Source organism: Ochlerotatus camptorhynchus, unplaced genomic scaffold, assembly GCF_037179485.1.
Source record: "Ochlerotatus camptorhynchus isolate MF236.1 unplaced genomic scaffold, CSIRO-AGI_Acam_v1.1 ptg000334l, whole genome shotgun sequence".
NCBI lineage: Eukaryota > Metazoa > Arthropoda > Insecta > Diptera > Culicidae > Ochlerotatus > Ochlerotatus camptorhynchus.
Genome location: NW_027040822.1, coordinates 1,392,735 through 1,412,137, shown reverse-complemented (window position 1 = coordinate 1,412,137; position 19,403 = coordinate 1,392,735). Strand labels below are relative to the sequence as shown.

The 19,403-nt window shown below is 39.3% G+C and overlaps 2 protein-coding genes across 6 annotated transcripts in view; one reads left to right on the top strand and one right to left on the bottom strand.

The window, feature by feature from the left end:
* LOC135708738 (golgin subfamily A member 6-like protein 22) overlaps positions 1-19,403 on the top strand; it is a 422,081-nt gene that overhangs the window by 30,914 nt on the left and 371,764 nt on the right. Inside the window, exons 1-3 of one of the 5 annotated variants that reach the window (XM_065230858.1) lie at positions 1,183-3,636; positions 11,443-11,594; positions 13,193-13,740. In XM_065230858.1, coding sequence (XP_065086930.1) covers positions 1,481-3,636; positions 11,443-11,594; positions 13,193-13,740 — 2,856 coding nt within the window. In that variant the 5' untranslated portion in view covers positions 1,183-1,480. Of the gene's footprint in view, positions 1-1,182; positions 3,637-11,442; positions 11,595-13,192; positions 13,741-19,403 lie in introns of those variants that run through there. The other 4 variants (XM_065230857.1, XM_065230856.1, XR_010518309.1 and 1 more) reach the window with 4 other exon arrangements.
* Positions 1-19,403, bottom strand: part of Pitslre (pitslre) — a 169,519-nt gene that overhangs the window by 61,537 nt on the left and 88,579 nt on the right. The gene's annotated exons all lie outside the window — the stretch shown is intronic.

Genomic DNA, 19,403 nt, shown 5'->3' with positions numbered 1-19,403 from the left:
TTATGCTTCCGCTGTTTGGCAATTGACATCATCCGCTAGATTCGTAATGGTTGACCATGGTTCCGGGTTGCTTTGATCGACAAACGCCATAAAATCATACGTCATTTAGTGATGCGAGGAGGCCTTTAACGAAAGTTGGTCCATGACTTTGACTGATTTATTCACTGAAAAGTGAGAACAACGAATTGTACTGTTTGTATTCTGTTTCACGGATCTTGAGACTCACCTAAACAAAGCAACGCTAATTTCCCTCGTAAGCAGACCTGAAAGAGGCCTTAGCCACTAGTGCTCACTCGACTGCCAATGGCGGGGCCGGGTCTGATGAATGGTATCTGTTCATCGTCAACATACGATTCGGTAGCAAGGAAAAATGTGATTTTTATTAACCTTGTCGAAACTTGAGAAGTTACAAAATAGAGATTAGTAATGAATGAATTGGACCAAGGTCGCTTAAATTAAAAAACTCAACGCTTGCTGCGATTGGCGCAGCAACCGGTAGAACGGAAATTTTCCTCTCTTGGGAAACGCAGCTTGATTTATGAAGTTATTTCTTCGCTTCGCGGAGTCGAAAGTCGTTTACGTCTCAATTCATTCATTTTCTCTATTTCTCGTTGAAATGAGCATCTCACAGCCAATACGTTTAGGTCTCGTTCGTAAATTTCCATTAGGCCGAGCGCAGCACACATGCACGGTCGCTTGAGGATGAATTTTCTCGTAGATAGATAATTGATTTCTCTTCTTTTACGCTTACTTTTCTCTGGCTGATCTATGAGGGTCGCTAAGGTTATCCGTTCCAACGAGCAAGCGGGGGCTATTTACACATACTTTAGATTTTCTTAGCCGTTTGGTCTCTTCTCAGCTCATCAAAGTAGTCATATATGAGTTAACAGCCAACTTTGCCACGCCAACTTGGCGCTTAGCATAGGCCATTGTTAAGTAACTTATTGACGAGTCGCCCCGGTGCGAATGTTATTTATAGGATCTCACTTCCATCAGCAGCTCTGTCCACTAGACAGCAATTACTCAATCCATACAATGCAGCATGGTTTTCGTACTCATTGGGTAACCGCACCGCATGATGGAGACGCATGGTCATTCATAAATAGGAAAACAATTACATGCTGTTATTTAACTGAATCCCACTTAAAGAAAGAATATGTCAAAATTTAGGTTGTCATAGTGACCAATTATCCGGAAAGATACATCACTTTGTTTGTGTTAAAGTCAAACAAAATGACAGCAACGTTGCAACATAATATGCCTTTCAACATCGCAGATTTATGAATGTTTTCGGACGGAAACTGGGAGACTGACTTGAAGTGACAAATCTGCCCTCGAGAATAATCGAGCAACAGTGTGCTGGTGGAGGTCGGTTGGTGTGGATCGATATGACGATTTTCTAGAAGAGCGCGTACGAAGTGAAAGGACAAAAAAATTGTGTCGCAAATTTTGCCAACCAACATCAAAACAAGCAATTAAAATGTTTAGCTTCTTCAAGCGCTCAAAGAATCAAAAATCAAAACAAAAACACGATGCAAGTGCATCGAAGGTTGCCATGCCGAGCGCGTGCGTTGCGAATGCCTTGGAGACGCAACCGACGTCACCCATAGCTACACCGATGCGACTTCTCGATCAAGAAGAAGGCGCTGGTAATCGTGTTGATGCTAAGGTAAGACCTACTGCCGAAAACAGCGGAAGCGGTGGAGAGGGCGAAAGTGTTAAAAATAAGCAGCATCCGCCGCCAACGGCAGCTCGCTTCAGTCCGAATGATATAATCCGTGAGAACGGTCGTTCGTTTGACTTCGAGGACGGCACGGGCAGCGTGATCGAGTTCGCAGACGCCGTTGAAACTGACGACGAGGACGCGATCAATGAGTGCGAGCAGCGAGAGGATCTCAAATTGCTACCACTTCAAATACGGGGGGAGACGAACGACCCGAATTCAGAGCAATCAGCTAGTTACAATCAAAACGCGAACCTGTTCGAAAGTACCATGGCAAAAGGTAAAAACAAACGACGCTATCAGCAGCAGCAGCAACAGAATGGCAAAAATTTGCAGAATCAGCAAGGCCAGAAACAGGCGGGTCAAAATCAACATCCCAACAAAGATAACCACCTGCTGAAGACACAAACCGATGGCATATGCGAAAAACAAAACACAGTAACCGTGGAAAAAGTGACGCAGCCTGCTGAGAATGTGACTAAAGTACAAGAAATTAATGGCGAAGTTAATCATAGTGAACATATTTCGAACGAAGAGCACAAAGTGAAAATCGTTAGCAAAGATACTGATTCTGAGCAACGACCGTGTCTCACGGCCGGTGACGTCAATGGAAACAACGTCGAAGTTCACGAGGATAAAAATAGCATCGTGGTGCGCTCGGATACCAACAAGCCTTCGTACGGAGATCAGCAGCACGATCATTCTCGTCGTCCCGACGACGGTGTGAGTGTAACGGCGGAGGATACGACTGTCATTACATCCGTGACGTCGCCGTTTCCGTTAACACAGACAGTGCAAAACGATCTTACCACTGTCGTCGGCGATGCCGGCGTTAATGAATTATTAAAGAGCATCAATAACGACTCAGTGCCTTCTCAGTGTCCTGCGACAGAACTTCATTCATCTGCCATTACTATCTCTCACGAGATTAAAGATGGTTTGCGCGACACGATCAACGGTAGTGAAACTGTAACTAGCAAAGACGGAACATCGGACACGGAAATGGGCCAACAGCCAAGTAAACCCAGTGAACCCGCAAGCAATAACAGGCGATCGCTCACGCCAAATCGTCAATTGTCCAGCACAATTTCTGAGTCTCCGCAACGGCAATTACTAGCAGTGCAAGTGAAACAAGATGCTTCTCGGGACGATATTAGCGACGATCGAGATGTCTTCTATGAAGCGACGGAATCCTTATCCGCCGTATTTAACCCCTCCTCCCTGGACAAAAGTGACCCGGCCGTACCATGCTCCGCGATCATCATCAAGCCAGCAGCGCAAGAAAAATCACCACCACCAAAAGCTATCATTTCCGCTCATCCAGGCGAGCCGCGAGTTAGCCCGAAAAAACGAGTAGTGTTTAGTGATCAGCTCATCATAGATGGAAACCCATCTCAGGAGCCCGATTCACGCAGCGACAGTGTTAGCAGTGCAAGTACCGAGTCACTCCCGAATGCGTTAAATTTAGAACCACCGCGTTATGAGCATGTCGCAAAAAATAATGAAGAGCAAGTGCATGCAAAATCCTCCTCATACGAATCACTTGTGTTTAACAACAGTTCAAACGAAGTGCTCAGTGTCGGTAACAGCGTTGAACAAAGTGCATTTATTAGTGATAAAAGTGGCATTTCTCCCAGTGTTCCAATGATCATGTCCAAACCGAATCTAATCGAATTCCGTTATGATCACAGTGAACCAAGTGCTCAACCAAATGGCCACCTGGAAGAAGAAAAAGAAAAGTCGCAGCTTACTGTGATCAATGGTGATAAGGAGTTGACGACCGCTATGATTGAAAATGGCACCGACTTGATCATGGACGAGATCAACAGCCTTCCGGATGTGGTGCAGCCGACCAACATCGAGAAGGCAACCAAGCAGCCCTTCAACACAGTTGATAAAATCAACAGTGAAATGTAAATATCCTTGCCTTTGTCCTAACTGTTACTAGAACTATACTAACCAATGACACGTTGTTCAATGACCTGGATTTATTTTCCACTCTATGAGAAACTTTTATATCCCACGTAGACGAACAAATGTGATGAAGAAAGACGCATCTATCACTATGCGTCAATCTCGCAAACGTCCGAGCTTGTCATAATACCTTGCGTCGAAGTTGAACGGAAATAGTGCTTAACCCTGCCTACTATGTGTAACGGGATGGTGCGTGGGCTGGGCAAATGGAAACGCACGGTGATTTGTGAATGGTTCATTCATGTTTCAAAGCGATGAAGTAGGCGGTTGTGGGTGGTTAGGAACTGGATACAAAATTTGCCTAAAGTTGTTCAATGTTGACCAAAAAACTAACCGGAAATAACTTAACTCCGCCTACCGCTAAAGAAGCTACAAAGTAAACTGCTTTTCAAAGCGGTTACACAAATCACAGTTTGTCCCATTTATTACATCATCCCCACGTTGTAGCCCATTATTCTGAACATATGCTAGTTTTTCATTCCCGTTCTGCTTCGACTCACAAGCATTTCTTGAAGTGTGCAAGACTCTCGCGTCAGCTCGTTTTATTTTCTCTTGTGACAAGAGACAAACTGTCTACACGGTGAGGTATGATATACATTCGATTAATTTTAAAATAATCCAATTTCGAACAGCGGAGGCGATTGTGGGAAGCACCGCATTTGCCGAGTAGTGAATCACTCATTGATGCACACGCGTTGTTGAAAAATTCAATGTTTGGGTTATACGGTTTACCATCTAACCTGATTATTATTATTTTGGCATCGAGGCACGGCACGGTATAATATAACAGAATGTTTTGGGATTTTTCAGCGACTCGAGAAGAAACCGTGAATGGAAAAAGGCCACATGGGATCGATGGTTTGATTTATTCTTAGAAAAATGTAAATAGTGGCACAGTTGGCTGTGATTTGAAAAAAAAAGTTGATTGATTTATCGTTTTCTGTTGCTGCGTTGATTGAATAAAATGAATTGGTTTCCATTTGGAAAGATTTGCGAGTTTTTTTTAGAATTAAAAACTATATCAACTGTAACTATTTTTGCATTTATCATCATATGGGGTGAATAATTTAAATAACAATTTTCTTCAATGGAGCACTTCCACACCAAATAACTAGTTGAATAATCTCACCTTCTTCGATTTGCATGAAAATTTGCAGAATTGTTTGTATGGGCAGTGATTAGCATTTTTGCTAAAATTCCGCCACATTGGACCTTTTAAAATTTTGAAATAAGTCAAAAATGTTTAGCACGGAAGTGGCATTTTTGTTCGAAATAACGTCTGAGACAAAGTTGTAGAGAAATATAATGGACATAAGGGTTTGGTTAGAAACGCGTTACATTTTTTTTTAATTTCAATGATGCCATATTGAAAATTTTACAAGATCCAAAATGAGCAAATTTTTGAAAAAAAAAATATGAATCATTTCCCATAAAAATCAATTACGCAAAGTTTCATAAACATCGGAGAAGGTCGATTCAAAAATTTATTTTTCGCTATTTGATTGTTGAAGCAACAGTGAATGGCTTTAAATAATAAAAAAAACAACTACGGACAGCCTTATGGGGTTGTACGCAATGGTGACGTAGGACTACGTGGTCTTATATAATAAATTTAAATTGTTAACTGCAGCAGGAGCTTGTGTTTCCTAAGAATAGGAATTTGAGCGGGGTTCTTTCTGTTTATACTCTTATTAGTATGACTATGATTGCCCTGAAAAGAACCTTTTGATATGAATTTTAGTTGGGACATATTCAGAAATTTAACTCTTTTGGAAAAGTTTGGTGGCCCTAAAGAGGGCCGATGGAAGTACAGACTTAAAGCCTCTGGGAGATGATGATGACATGTAGGCAGCTGGATCAGCAAATAGGACCGGACAATCCCAAAAGTCGCGGCCCGTCTGCTGCTGGACAGGGGTTGAACTGCTGATGAGATATTAACCGACGACCACGTTACCCTAGCAGCTAGTAATGAACCACTCTCCGGTCAAGCGTTGGGTGCAATTTACATCGACGTCGAGATGATTTCCACTGCCGCACAACAACTTAAGTCGTCCTTCAACACAGGACCCGATGGTGTCCCATCAGTATTTCTGAAGAAGCATATCAGCAGCTTGCTTACACCGTTGCAGCATCTATTCCGCATGTTCATCTCGAGTGGTATATTTCCATCTTGTTGGAAATTTGCACATATGTTTCCTGTTCACAAAAAGGGAAACAAACGGGACGTGGATAATTACCGTGGAATCACATCATTGAGCTCAGTTTCGAAGTTATTCGAGTTAGTAATCATGGAGCCCCTGCTCTCTCATTGTAAGCAGTATCTAAGTAGTGATCAACACGACTTCGTTTCCGGTCGTTCTACTACCACTAATCTACTTTGTCTGACATCGTATGTCACGGGACAGCATGACAGAACGGGCTCAAACAGACGTAATTTACACCGACTTGTCGGCTGCATTCGATAAACTGAACCATGCAATTGCGATTGCTAAGTTAGATAGACTCGGGGTAAATGGCAACCTCCTGCAATGGTTTCGCTCTTATCTCAGTGATCGCCAACTGATGGTAACCGTTGGTGAATGTCAGTCTGCTACTTACCCAGCCACGTCAGGGATACCTCAAGGAAGTCACCTAAGCCCGTTGATTTTCCTGCTGTACTTTAACGAAGTCAATCTGGTCCTCGAAGGCCCTCGTCTATCGTATGCAGATGATCTTAAAATCTATCGATGACTGTCACTTCCTCCAATGCCAGCTCGAAGCGTTTGCGAACTGGTGCAACTTGAACCGAATGGAGGTCAACCCCGCGAAGTGTTCAGTTATCACCTTCTCTCGCAAGAAGGAACCGATTATGTTCAATTATGTACTTCAGGAAACAACTATCAGCCGTGACGTCACCCACGTAAAAGACCTGCGAGTTATCCTGGATTCCCAATTAACGTATAAGCAACACATCTCGTTCATTGTCGACAAAGGGGTCAAGATCTTTGGGATTAATTTTCAGGATTGCAAAGAATTTTTCCGATATATATATTGTCTCAAATCGCTGTACTGTTCCCTGGTGCGGTCCACCCTGGAATATTGTTCTGCAGTATGGAACCCAAGCTATAACAATGGTGCTTCGATTTGTTCTGAGGACCCTTTTTGTCTACCCAGTTATGAAAGTCGATGTCAACTGATTGATCTGGAGCTTCTACGTTCTCGGAGAGACACTTCGCGAGCCCTACTCATCGCGGATAGTTTACAGGGTAGAATTGATTGTTCTACAATCCTGGAGAAAATCAACGTGAATGTCCAACCCCGAACGCTGCGAAACAACGCTATGTTAAGATTGCATCAGCATCGCACTAACTATAGCATGAATGGTGCTATAGACGGCCTTCAACGTGTGTTCAATAGAGTTTCTTACAGTGTTCGATTTCAACCTGACACGAGAGGTGCTACGCCGGTGCTTTTCCCGTATTTTCTCTGATGCAGTAAACCGTTGAATGACCATGTATTTTATTGTATTGTGTATTTTAGTAAGCTGGACTATGTATTTTAATGTTATTCACTTAAACATCATCGAGGCTACACTCAACCTGTTGATGTAAACGTATAAATAAATTACGGGCCACCAGAAAAAACTGGTGTCTGCGACAGGTTGGAAGGCTGCAGAATACCAGTGTCCACCTAGCTAAAGCTCCTCCCCTTTTTAGTTTTTCTCGTTAAACTTCTTCTCTCAACGAGTTGGTCAATCTTGGCCTTTAGCAGAAAGCATTTAACACTTTTTTCGGTGAATTTATGATCCTGTTGCTTCTCTATGCCTGTTCAGATAAATTGGTACTTTTATTTATTTTCTCTACTGCGCTAAATCAAACGAGTAGAATTAAAAAATGATGTCGGTTACGCGCTCGAATAATTGAAAAATTCCATAAATATTTAATCGAATAGCTTTACGAATAACGTTTCGTCTAGAAACGATTCTCTGATGAATGTGTTGGGAAAGCAGCATATGCATGTACGTAATTGCTGGATTGTTTAGTCACTTCGACGATTTTGGACAATGCTTGACATTTACCACTTTTTCAATAGTTTCTTGTTGAAAATCAACAGTTGGTATTGTTATCGATGCATCGCCATATTTCTGATCGATTGGTGATAAAGTTATTGAAATTGGTTTAGTGGCAGCCGAGTTATTAACGTTCAAAATCTTTCATAATTTCGTTACATGTTCCATTTTTGGTTTTCACAAAAATGTACCTCTAGATAGAAATCACAGACGTAGTCCTAGGTCAAAAAAGTATTTTGGTATTTATATAACTCTCACCTTAGTAATTTTAAGCACTTCCATAGTTTATAGTTGAGGACTTTCCAACCAATGCAATACATTTAATTTTGGTGCGAGTGGCAAGCACAGGAACGTTGAGAAGATTTTCAACCTGAAAGAACATAACATCTTTTTTATTGGCACATTTCGTATGTTTTATTGGGTCATTTCATATTTTTTGTGGAACATTCCAATACCTTTAGCCATGCGTCTCCATCGATTTATAGCAACTGTAATATGGTCACGACGCACAGTGGGACGAAATCAAAAATAGTGGGACATGGCTATGCTATTTGCCACGAAAACTATTGAGCATTTTGATGTCTTTTAAAATGTTTCTTCATTTTTTGAGTACTTTACTTGAGCAGTGAACATTTTTGATTAAGAGGAGTATACACTAAGATAAAATATATAACTTTTTATGCCTTGTTGAAATTGATGATCATCTATGGAAACATTGTAGATGAAGTCATTTTAAGAAACTTTGTTTAAGACGTCAATTTTCTATCTCTCAAGTGGGCGAAGTTATTGGGTGAAAATGAAGTACAAACGGTAGTACCCCCTTAAAAACCGTTTTTTCCATAACTTTTTAGTTTGAATTTTTAAATTTTTTCAATGTTCTACAAAGTTTAAAGTGCTCTAAAACATCCACATTTTTTTAGTAAAGTATTTACAACGCTAACTTCAAAGGGGTGTATCTTGCACGTTAGCAGGTATTAGCAGCAAAACTCAACGTAATTTCTTTCAGCAACTTATAGCCTACTGTTACATATACAATTCATAGAGGGATCGAAGGGGATACCTAATGAATTTTCTAATAAAGTTCCACAATGTTTTGTTACGTGTTGCTGTTTTCATGATCATGAGAGATGGAAAATTGACGTCTTTGACAAAGTTTCTTAGAATGACTTCATCTACAATGTTTCCATAGATGATCATCAATTTTAACAAGACATAAAAAAAGTTATTTTCTATCTTAGTGTATAACCCCTTTAAGCAAAACAATACACCAATGCAATAAAGTATTTAAAAATTGAAGATACATTCTAGAAGACATCAAAATGCTACACTCAATAGTTTCGTCGCAAATGGCCATGTTCTTCTTTTTTTGATTTCGTCTCACTGTGCGACGGAATGGCTACGCTAACATAAAAATCTAATTTATTTAAAAATTCTTCTGGTGACCACATTACAGAATCTGTTCATGCGGAGAAACATAACAAATTCTGCATGCTATTTACGCAAGTCTGTAATAGAATCTTAAGCATGAAGTAACGAACCTCAACGCAATTCTTATGGCTTGAAGTAAGAGAGTAAAGTACACTCTCCCGTGCTTTTTTTATGGGGAAAATAAAGTTTACTTTTATTCATACTACCCATTGTGTGTGAAGGTAAACTGTTAACTTAAAAAACAATTTGGGATTTGAAATAAAATATAAACTTTCAAAACTTTGCCAGAAATTCAAGATTTTAATGTTTAGCTGGTTTTAGTTTCCGGGCATTGAAATATTTATCTGAGACTAAGAGAGTTTTCTTGTTCCTGATACTCGGATGAAGAAATTCTGGTTCACTTGCAAAAATGAAGTTGAAAGGTTTTAATTTAATCGATCTTAGGCCGACATGTATTCGACCGAGTTCTGTCTAAAAATCTTGGATTATTTTTCAGAATTCGTTGAAATTCTAGAATAACATTTGAAAGGGGCGGAAGAGCCAGAATGTAAACAAGCCATATATAGAGACAACAGTTCACAATCTACTCGATAAACACAAAAAAGTAGAAGAAAATATCATTGCAAATCATCAAAAACGTTTCCGTTTACATGGCGTATTTCCAATTTTCAACTCTATGATGTATCTGGTTGATTTTTTAGTACCTAGGGGAAAAGTTAGCTTCGGCAATACCTCAACCTATTATCGTCAGGGGGGTAAACAACGTCCTTGAGAACTCAATTTTGGCATGTGGATACATTGTGTTTCAGAGCAACTATTGGCCAAATTTGAGTGCTCTAGGACTTTGTTTACCCCCTGACGATAATAGGTTAAGGTATTGCCGAAGCCAACTTTTCCCCTATCTAGTCACGCCCGAATAATTTGAAATGCATCCGATTGATATTTCACGTGTAAACAACGAACAAAAAGAAGACCAAAAAAATCTCCGGGCGTAATTCCACTCTCATAAAATTTGCGAACGAAGAACCAAGGTGGAACAACAAACAAAAATCACGAGGGTATTGAGTTCTCCAAGCAGGATCTCACGAACACTACACTTATAATATTATTTTACACACACTAGCGTATACTGTCATGTGCACGGTTAGAATCAAACATCCATTTATGAGTAAAAGTGAACCCATTGTCAATAAAAGTGGCACTACTTATTAATGAGTAACTTATTGTACCAATTAAGTAGTAACTGTTAGCTACTGTTAGCAGAAACTCGTTGTTGTTAAAATAATTTACTCATTAATGAGTAAAGCCACTTTTATTAAAAATGGGTTAACTTTCACTCATAAAAGGGTATTTGACTGTTACCGTGCAAGCGTAGAGTTTGTTTTCGTTTTGTTGTTTATTTTTACTTTAGAATGACAGTTCTTACAGCAAACAAAAAATTTCTCTCAGCTAACAAAAAATTTCATCTCACTAACACACACAAATCGCACCAATACGGACCCGCCTGGAGAGGACTATATTGCCACGGCGTATCACCAGTGTTGGCAGTTCAAAGGGTGAAAAATCCGGGGGTATCAACATGTAAAAAATTATCATGTTTTCTTCTCAATTCACGGCAAAAAAAAACCTTTTTTAGAGTTTTTAGTAATGCATGATGATAGACTTCTCTATTAATCATATGTCAAGCTATTGAAATCACCCAGAAATGGAAAGGCGTGAAATAGGATTAATTTTTAGGTCATCAAAATTTAGAAGCGATTTTCTCGATATGGTGATTTTGGTATTCCGCCATACATCTCAAAGATATTTTCAGAACTTAAGAAGTTCATACTTTTACAGAAGAAGAATAATACTGAATGAATTTAAAAAAAATCCCAGTAGACCCCCTCTCTCTCCCCCTCATTGAACGCTATTGAATATTTTTGGAATCAGTTCACTGGTTCCGAACATATTGCCGGAACATGTTCCGTTGAGTACCGGCCATGAGGAGAGCTGGTAAATGTCATAGACATTTTCATAACGACATTTTTTCGTTACCACTTCTGCCGTGAGACTAGAACCGATCTGAAACGTGCCAGAAACGTCCCCATTGGTAGATGTATTGAGGGTCCTGAACCACATTGGCTAGATCTGGATATATTCCGAGCTCCCTCGGAGAAGTGGAGTGATAGTCTTATTAAGTGTCCACATGTTTTATGTATTTAATATTTTTACTAAATTTTCTGGATTTGATGTACATCTTGTTTTCCTTGAACTTTCCCATCACCAGGAAGGAGCTGGTAAACCAGGAATCCCGCTACAGCGTCAAGCTCGAGGATGCCGACAAACGGGCCAGCGAAGCTCAGACCAAAGTGTATGAGCTGCAACTGCGGCTGGAAGAGGTGGAACGAGAGGTTTCGATGAAAGAATGCAGCGTTGACCGTAAGTAAAATCTTGATCACCTTGAAAATACTTCTCTGTCTATGATTCAATCATGTCACCTGCCGGATGTTTTGAAACTTTCCATTCTGAATTTCCTTACTGAAATTGACCAACGCAATGTGGGCGTTTCACCTGAAAGTCTTCGGCGTCAAATTTGCAGTCTCGGAATTTTCAGCCAAGCCGACAAAACCACACGCACCAATAAACAACACGCGCGCAGCTGTCCCGGATGACGCAAAATGTCGCACCCAAGGATGAGTGTGAAATTTTTCCGAGGAAAATTTAACTTTTCCTTGTCTGCTCTCGTCGCAGTTCGTATCCGCAAGAGATAAACAATTTATACGACCGGCGAGGGACCAAAATTCGCGAAACAACGGCGATCCATTTGCGACTGTTGAACGTAACGGCAAACAATTATTTTTTGTAAGTATTGTACATTTTGTATCAAAGTAGAGTGAATGCGCTAAAAATAATCCCTCAAAAAAAATTCGCTAATTCCAGAAAAAAATTAAAATTTTCCATTTTGAGTAACAAAATGCTACATTTTACAATAGAGTATTAAATCAACATACTAGTGTGGTGAAACAACTTTGACAATCCTTAATTTTTAGTTTTTTTTTATAAATAACTTTTTGCGTAGGAGTCTACTTTGGTGCAAAAGGCGCAATATCATTATCCGTGGTAATTTAAAACAACATGTCCGTCACCGGGTAGCTTTGATTCATTTACCTTTATTCTTGATCATATGCGCAGAATGAGTTCGCATGCCGCCTTCGATCGTTTCGCCGCCTACTGTACTGCGTCTTTGCAGTTCTACAATTCAGCTGACCAACCGGTAGTAGATCGCACTTATCTATTACGACTTTTGCTATTTTAAAAACCTCTCAAATGATGCTTACACTACGCTCACAAAAGCAATCCCAATGAGTGTGCCGTCTGTCCTGCACCGGGGCGGGCGTCAATGGGATGAGGGGGTGGGGAAAATTCAAGCGGATGATTATTTTTATCAACAATAACAATTGCAGTTTTCTTTTTGTTGGTACAGTAAAGGGACGTTGCTTTGGATTTGATGAATGCATATTTCTTATGCTCAACAATCTTTCAAAACAGGCTTTTCAATTTAAAATGCAATGAAAGTTTTAAAAATGTCATCCTTTTGTATGCTAAGATATGAAGGAACGAAAGTTTAAAATTTGAAATACATACCATCCTACATGTCGTTCAAACAACACATTCAGCAACGGTATATTGAGGTGAAAGGCCAGGGATAGCCCATTAGCACTAATAAGGAAGAACACTTTCGCTTTCAACAAAGGAAAATCTTCTTGTCAGTGCCAAAACGGCGTGATTTGTGGGAAGATCCACTTTTCGCGAGCTTGTCAGCTTGTTTCCACTTTTCGTTTTCAAACAAACAATCCGCCCATCTTGGGAAGCAAATGACGCCGATCGCAGTGGGCCTAGTAGACCAGTGACATTGATCAAAACAAAAAGACGGAGGCGACATAGCAATGGGAAATCAAGTTTCAAATGAACCTGGTGGTGAGGTTTTAACTTTCGAAATTCATCTTTCATTCTTATCATTCTCGTTTGTCCAACAGGTCTCAAAGGGGAACTGGAAGCGGCATGCAAGGAATGCGAAAGTATTCGTGCCCGGCTGCAGTCGCAGAATTCCGAGATGGAAGCCCTAAGACTGAAATTCTCCGATCGGGAGGATGAGCTAAATCTTAAGTACCAAAATCTAGAGATAGAATACTTAGAGTTAAACGAGAAGTTGAAAGATGTGCGCCAGTTGGCTCACGAGTTGAACATGCAGCTCATCGACGCCCAAACGGTGGCGGAAACGGTGCGGAAGGAGAAGGACAAACTGCTCGACGAACGGGCAGAAGAACAGAAGATCATCACGGAGGCCCTCGAGCTGGCCCTGAAGGAACGGGCCCAGGTAGACGCCAAGTGGAAGAATGACTTCGAGCAGCTTCGTACGGTCAATACCGATCGGGAGGAGCATCTCATGGAGGACTGCGAGTGGAAGATACGGTCGATGCAGAAGAATTGCAAGGAGAAGATCGAAACGGTCGAGCGCGAGCGGAAGCTGGCCATGGACAAAATGGTGCGGCTGGAGCAGGAGTCGAGGAAACATGTGGATGAGGTACGTTGTATATTTGTTTCTATTTAAATGCAGTTATTGGTCGTCGGCTTGGCGTGTAAAAATTAGTTTAAATGAACATACCAATGGTGGGTAAATTAGGGAAAACGAAGGCAGTATAACAAGAGGACTGGCCACTCTCTCGTTTTCTTAAAGAAAAGCTATGAGACAGGCACAACTGCCGCTTAAAGGTAAAGACTCCGAAGGAATGTGATAGCAAAGATTCCAACCTTAGAAGATGGAGTTGTGTGTCTGCTCATTTCGCTAGGGTATCCGTTACTTTGGTTCTGGAAAAGCTGACAGTCTTCTTGTTTTGATGTCTTCGAAAAAGCTAATCAAATGGGAGCATATTTCACAAGGCTTTTTTAGTGATTAAAAAAAATGGTTGGAAATTTATTTTAAAGCCTAAGCTTACTCAAATCAACATACTGAAGTGCTTTTAATGTATAATACATTTTACAATTAATTATTTCAATATGTCGGTTCATTTTTCTCAGTGGATGTAATTTCGTCGCAGTAATTAAAATAATTGCACTCCGTCTCGTGCTTTGAACATTTTGATGCAGGCTATATCATGATCACTCCCACATAGTGGTATCACCAGTTGGTTAGGCATATATCGCGGAGTGAGATTCCCACTCCTGGCGAAGTTCGTGGCCACATAAGGGATTAACCAAATTTATACATGTACCATACTGCCGTTATACGCATAACTATCCCATGTTCTATGCAATCCTTATGCACCGTGGGACTCTTATGCGTATAACGGCAGCATATTGATTTAAAACGTATCGTATGGGATTCTGCTTCGTAAAGTAACTATTTCAACAGAAATTCTGGATCCACCAGAATGTTGATTCCCCGAGAAGCTTGAGGATGGTTTAACATTCAGGGAACTGATCAAATTATTCAAGATGAGGTCAAAGGCACTTTTTACTTGGTTGCAAAGTATGTCGGAATAGCTATAGAGGAAGTTTTGGGAGTTTCAACGCCATAATAAGTGAGGTTAAGTGATATGAGCCTTTGAAGATGGTTCTAATTCGATTTGATGAAGATATCAAGGGTGTATAGTTTTGAAAATCTTTGGGTATGCATCATGAACCGCCAGGGCATATGAGTTAAATAAAGAGAATTATTTCTTCAAATCTAAAAACCGATTTATAACACGTTTGAAGACTTGAACATATGCATTTCTAAACCTAGGTTTTTCGTTTGTCATGTTTAACATGTTTAGCTTTCCTGAATATTTAACTGCCATTTCGCTGAATACTGATTAATTCCGAAAGAACTTCACATGATTAAAAGAATACAATTATATGTGGGAAAAATTTCCAAATATCACACCAAATGTCATTAGCGATGACAATAAAACCGAAAATAATAAAAGAAAGAGATAATTTCAATTTCATTCCACTACCTTATTTGATCATCCTTGACAAATACGCGTATTTCGACTACAAGTTGCAGACTGCATCGCGTATTAGAACAAGACACAAGATAAGCAAATAAGGTAGCAGAATTAAATGGAAATTACTAATCCTTCTCTAATTCTTTGTACAGGTATTCCACATTCCGCCCACATTCACCAGAATTCAAGAATGATTATTTATAAAATTTTAATTTCAAACCATAGTTTTGAAGCCTTATTCACAAATATTTTCCATCTCCATTCAAAGTGTTAATAATTATCGAGAATAGTTAAATTGAAAAGAACTGATCATGTTCGATAGAAGGAAAAATCTCATTAGAATAATAAATTCTGATTTATGATCTGTACATTTTTGGCGGCGTCATCTGTCTTTCTGACATCTTGGCCCTTATTACGGGTGTCACTTCACGGTGAAAACGAAGTGAAGTGATCGGTTGTCACTCACGGTGAAATGATTGTCGTGTAAATCAAATGGGAATCATTTCACCGTGAGTGATAAGGTGTCACTTCACGGTGAAGTGACATCGGTAATAAGGGCCCTTGTGAGCTCATCGAAGTAAGGGTTTAGTTCGCACTCCAGCTGGTGAAACTTTTCTTAGATTGGAAATTTCGGAGGTGAACCAGCTCCAGGCTGAATGTCTTCCTAATAAGGAAAACATACTTGGTCACTATTGGAGTTATATAAGTCATAATTGAGATCGAACTTTGATTTTATAATTTTAAATTCAGGCACTTTAATAGAATCTTTTATTTGTTAATTTTAATTATTTTAAAACTGCCTTATCTGCTACAGCTTGTGAGGCCTCCCTTAGCTCAGTCGATAAAGGCACAGCTCGAAGCATGAACATGCTGGAGTTCGCTGGGTTCGATTCCCAGTCCGGTCTAGGAATTTTTCGAGTTGGTAAATTTCTCAATTTCCCTAGGCATAGAGTATGATTTTACTTGCCACACTATTATACTAATGCAAAAATCACACAGGCATCGAATGCTCTCAATTAATAACTGTGGAAATGCATCTAGAACACTAAACTGAGAGCACGTAATAAGGGTTATATGCTATAAGCAATAAGCTTGAAATGCGAAGAAGAAGATGAAGAAGTAATCTACTACAGTCAACTCTCCCTTACTCGATGAAACCCTCCTATCGAGATTTTCTCCATAGAAATCCAGGCTACGTCGACCACCGTAATTCGGCATCCTTCCTAATTCGATGAATCCTTCAGTATCTAGTTATGGAGAGTTAACTGTGTATACAATATTCATGGTTATATTACGGTTTTCTAGGTTAGTCTAGGGAATAGGTTGCGTATTAAGCATGCTCACTGCATCCGTAAAATTAAGGTACAGGTCAGACTCGATTATCCGGGGGTTCGGTAATTCGAGGGCTTGATTATCCGGAGAAATTTGTTTCCTGTAGTATTGGATTTGAGTAAGTAAAAACAAGAAGCATAGGGTAAACGCAATAACCATTGATGCATTTGACCCATTTTGAGCCAATATATTGAGGATATTTTGCAGACCTCTATAATGACTTGGAGATCTCTTGAATATGTTTTGAGCTACCTGGTATCTTTATAGGATATCTGGGGATATGATTTGAATTGTTGTGCAGTTTAAGATCTTCAGAATGATATAATATGATAATGATATAAATATTTTGAGGACTTTTTGGAGATCTATGATCACCTGGAGATCTCAGCTTCGAAAACATGGAAATACAGGATTCTTGCAGATAATTTTGGTGAGATCTTTCCTTTTGTATTTATTTAATTGTATTTCTATTTTCACATAATATTTACTTTATATTGCCGAATAGAGATTCCTAAATATATTCCACTCCCTATTAACACAAATGTTCCCTTCTGAGACATCTATGAAGGTTTTAGTGGGTCATCGTTATATGGAAAAACGCAAACTTTACCTCACCAATCGAGAACAACCCTTTTTTGGATCCATTTGGAGTCCCAAACAACTGTGCAAAATTTGGAGACGATTGGTTGTAACTCGGCTTTCCGCATTGCGTTTGAAATTTGTATGGAAATTAGTATGGGAAAACCAACTTTTACGCATTTTTATCCCTGGAGACCACATGCAACTAAGTATGTACAAATATAGTCCAGAAAGTGCCTAACAACTTTGCCAAAGAAAGTACGATGCTAGAATGTACATATCTAAAAAAAGTTATAACTTCAAATATTTATGGTTTGAATTAAACACAAAAAATCCCTTTTTCTAACAACACTACCGGTGTACCAATAGGATTCAGATTCCAAACTGAAATAACTTCAAAATTTCTTATCTAATCGATTTGGTATGTTAAGATGAATTATTCAAAAACATTTGCTCAATACCATAAGCGTAGTTAGAGAGCGAGGGTGGTGGCAGTTTTTCAAACGAAAATTATTGTAGTGTAAATATTTAATATCCACTTGTCTGTTCATTTGTTAGTGAGGAGATATTGTTTGAACTATTAGTCCAACTGCTATATTATTTCTATATCAAGCTTTTGTTTGAAATATTAAACTGCCATTCGCCACCGCATAAAGAAAACACAGAAGTAGTCGTACGTCAAAAACCAAAAAACAGGAGAAAACGAAAACTGTCTTCAGCAGTTTCGTCTCAGACACAGGTAAATTCTGATTTCACTTGTTGGGCTAACTTTAAGTGGGCTCCGTTTCAGTTGGGTTCTCAAGTCAAACGTCATTTCTAACAGTGCTGATTCCATTTAGAAATTTCGACCGCCTTCATGCAAAAACGGGCAAATGAGTGGAGTAATGATACGGATTATTTCAATGCGAGTTGCTTCCTTGATGGCTGCCAAAGATATGCCTGAATGAGGGGTGAAGCTAATTTCTGACTTACCAAGAGATCCACCCGAAACCTAGTTCAACAGCAATAGTTGCTTCAGGGGATAGAACAACATCGAAAAGAATACCCTGAGAAATCGTAGAATATATTAAAATGAAATATAATCATTACAATCCAATGACATGTGTGTGGATGTATCTGACACTGTATATTGCACCAAAAGAGTAGGGAAGGGAATGAGGGTACTCGCTTTCAAACTGCTCTTATGAGATTGAGCAAAGGTTTTTGAATAACCCATTCGAACAACTCGAGAGATGGGAAACTCCGAAGTTATTTTAGTCTTTATCTTTACTTTCATTGATATAAGTGAGAACCGGAAAGCATACAGTAAGCCCCTTATATCTAACTACGCCTATTAAATATAGCACATGTTTTTGAATACATCTGAACATGCCAACTTGACAAGATCAGAAACACCGAAGTTATTGCAATTTGAAGCTTAACTTCCATTTATATGAGTGAGGATGGCGAGATGAGATTGAAACATTGTTTGTGAATAATTTATCTGAACAAACCAAATCGATAAGATTCCGAAGTTAATTTAGTTTGGATTCTGACTTTCATTGCTACACCGGCAGTGTTGGCAGAAAAAAAAAAGATTTTTGGCATTTAATTCGAAACATTGATCTTTGAAAAACGCAATGCGGAAAACCGAGTTACAACCAATCGTCCCCAAATTTTGCACAGTTCTTTGAGACCCCAAATGGAACCAAAAAAACATTGTTCTGAAAAAATGATCATGATGACCCATCCTAATGAAGGTAGTATGAATTCCATGCACCTTCTTAAGTAGATGTTGAACTAATTTTCCTTCCTGTCCTCTGCGATTGTAAGAATGTGGCCAGGTGCATAATGCGATACTTGTTTTGCAAACTTTGAAGTGTGAAAAAAAACCACTAATCCCAAGTGTTTTTTCATGGCAACACACGATATTTTCTGCAAAATGTATTGGTTGACCATTATACAACCCCCCCACGATTTGTGCAATTGCATATGCTATGCTAGGCTATGCTACCTGGAGATCTTTGGATTTATTTCTGAGCAATTAGGTATTTCAGAGAATAACTGATTTGAATTGTTTTGCAGTTGAAGACCTTCATGTGAATTGTTGTACAGTTGATGATTTTCAGAATTGTGCGTGATCAAGCTGAAGTATTAAAAATCTATGCTCATCTAACTTTGGAATAATTTCTGAGAAATCTAGTATTTGATAGAATATATGGGAGATGTGTTTTAAATTGTTGGGCAGTTGAAGTCTTTCAAAATAATTCTTGATCAAACTTATAAATATGTTGAGGACTTTTTGAAGAACTCTAACCAAAACAATCCCATAAAGAGTATCCTGTAAATTAGCGCTAAACGCAATCAT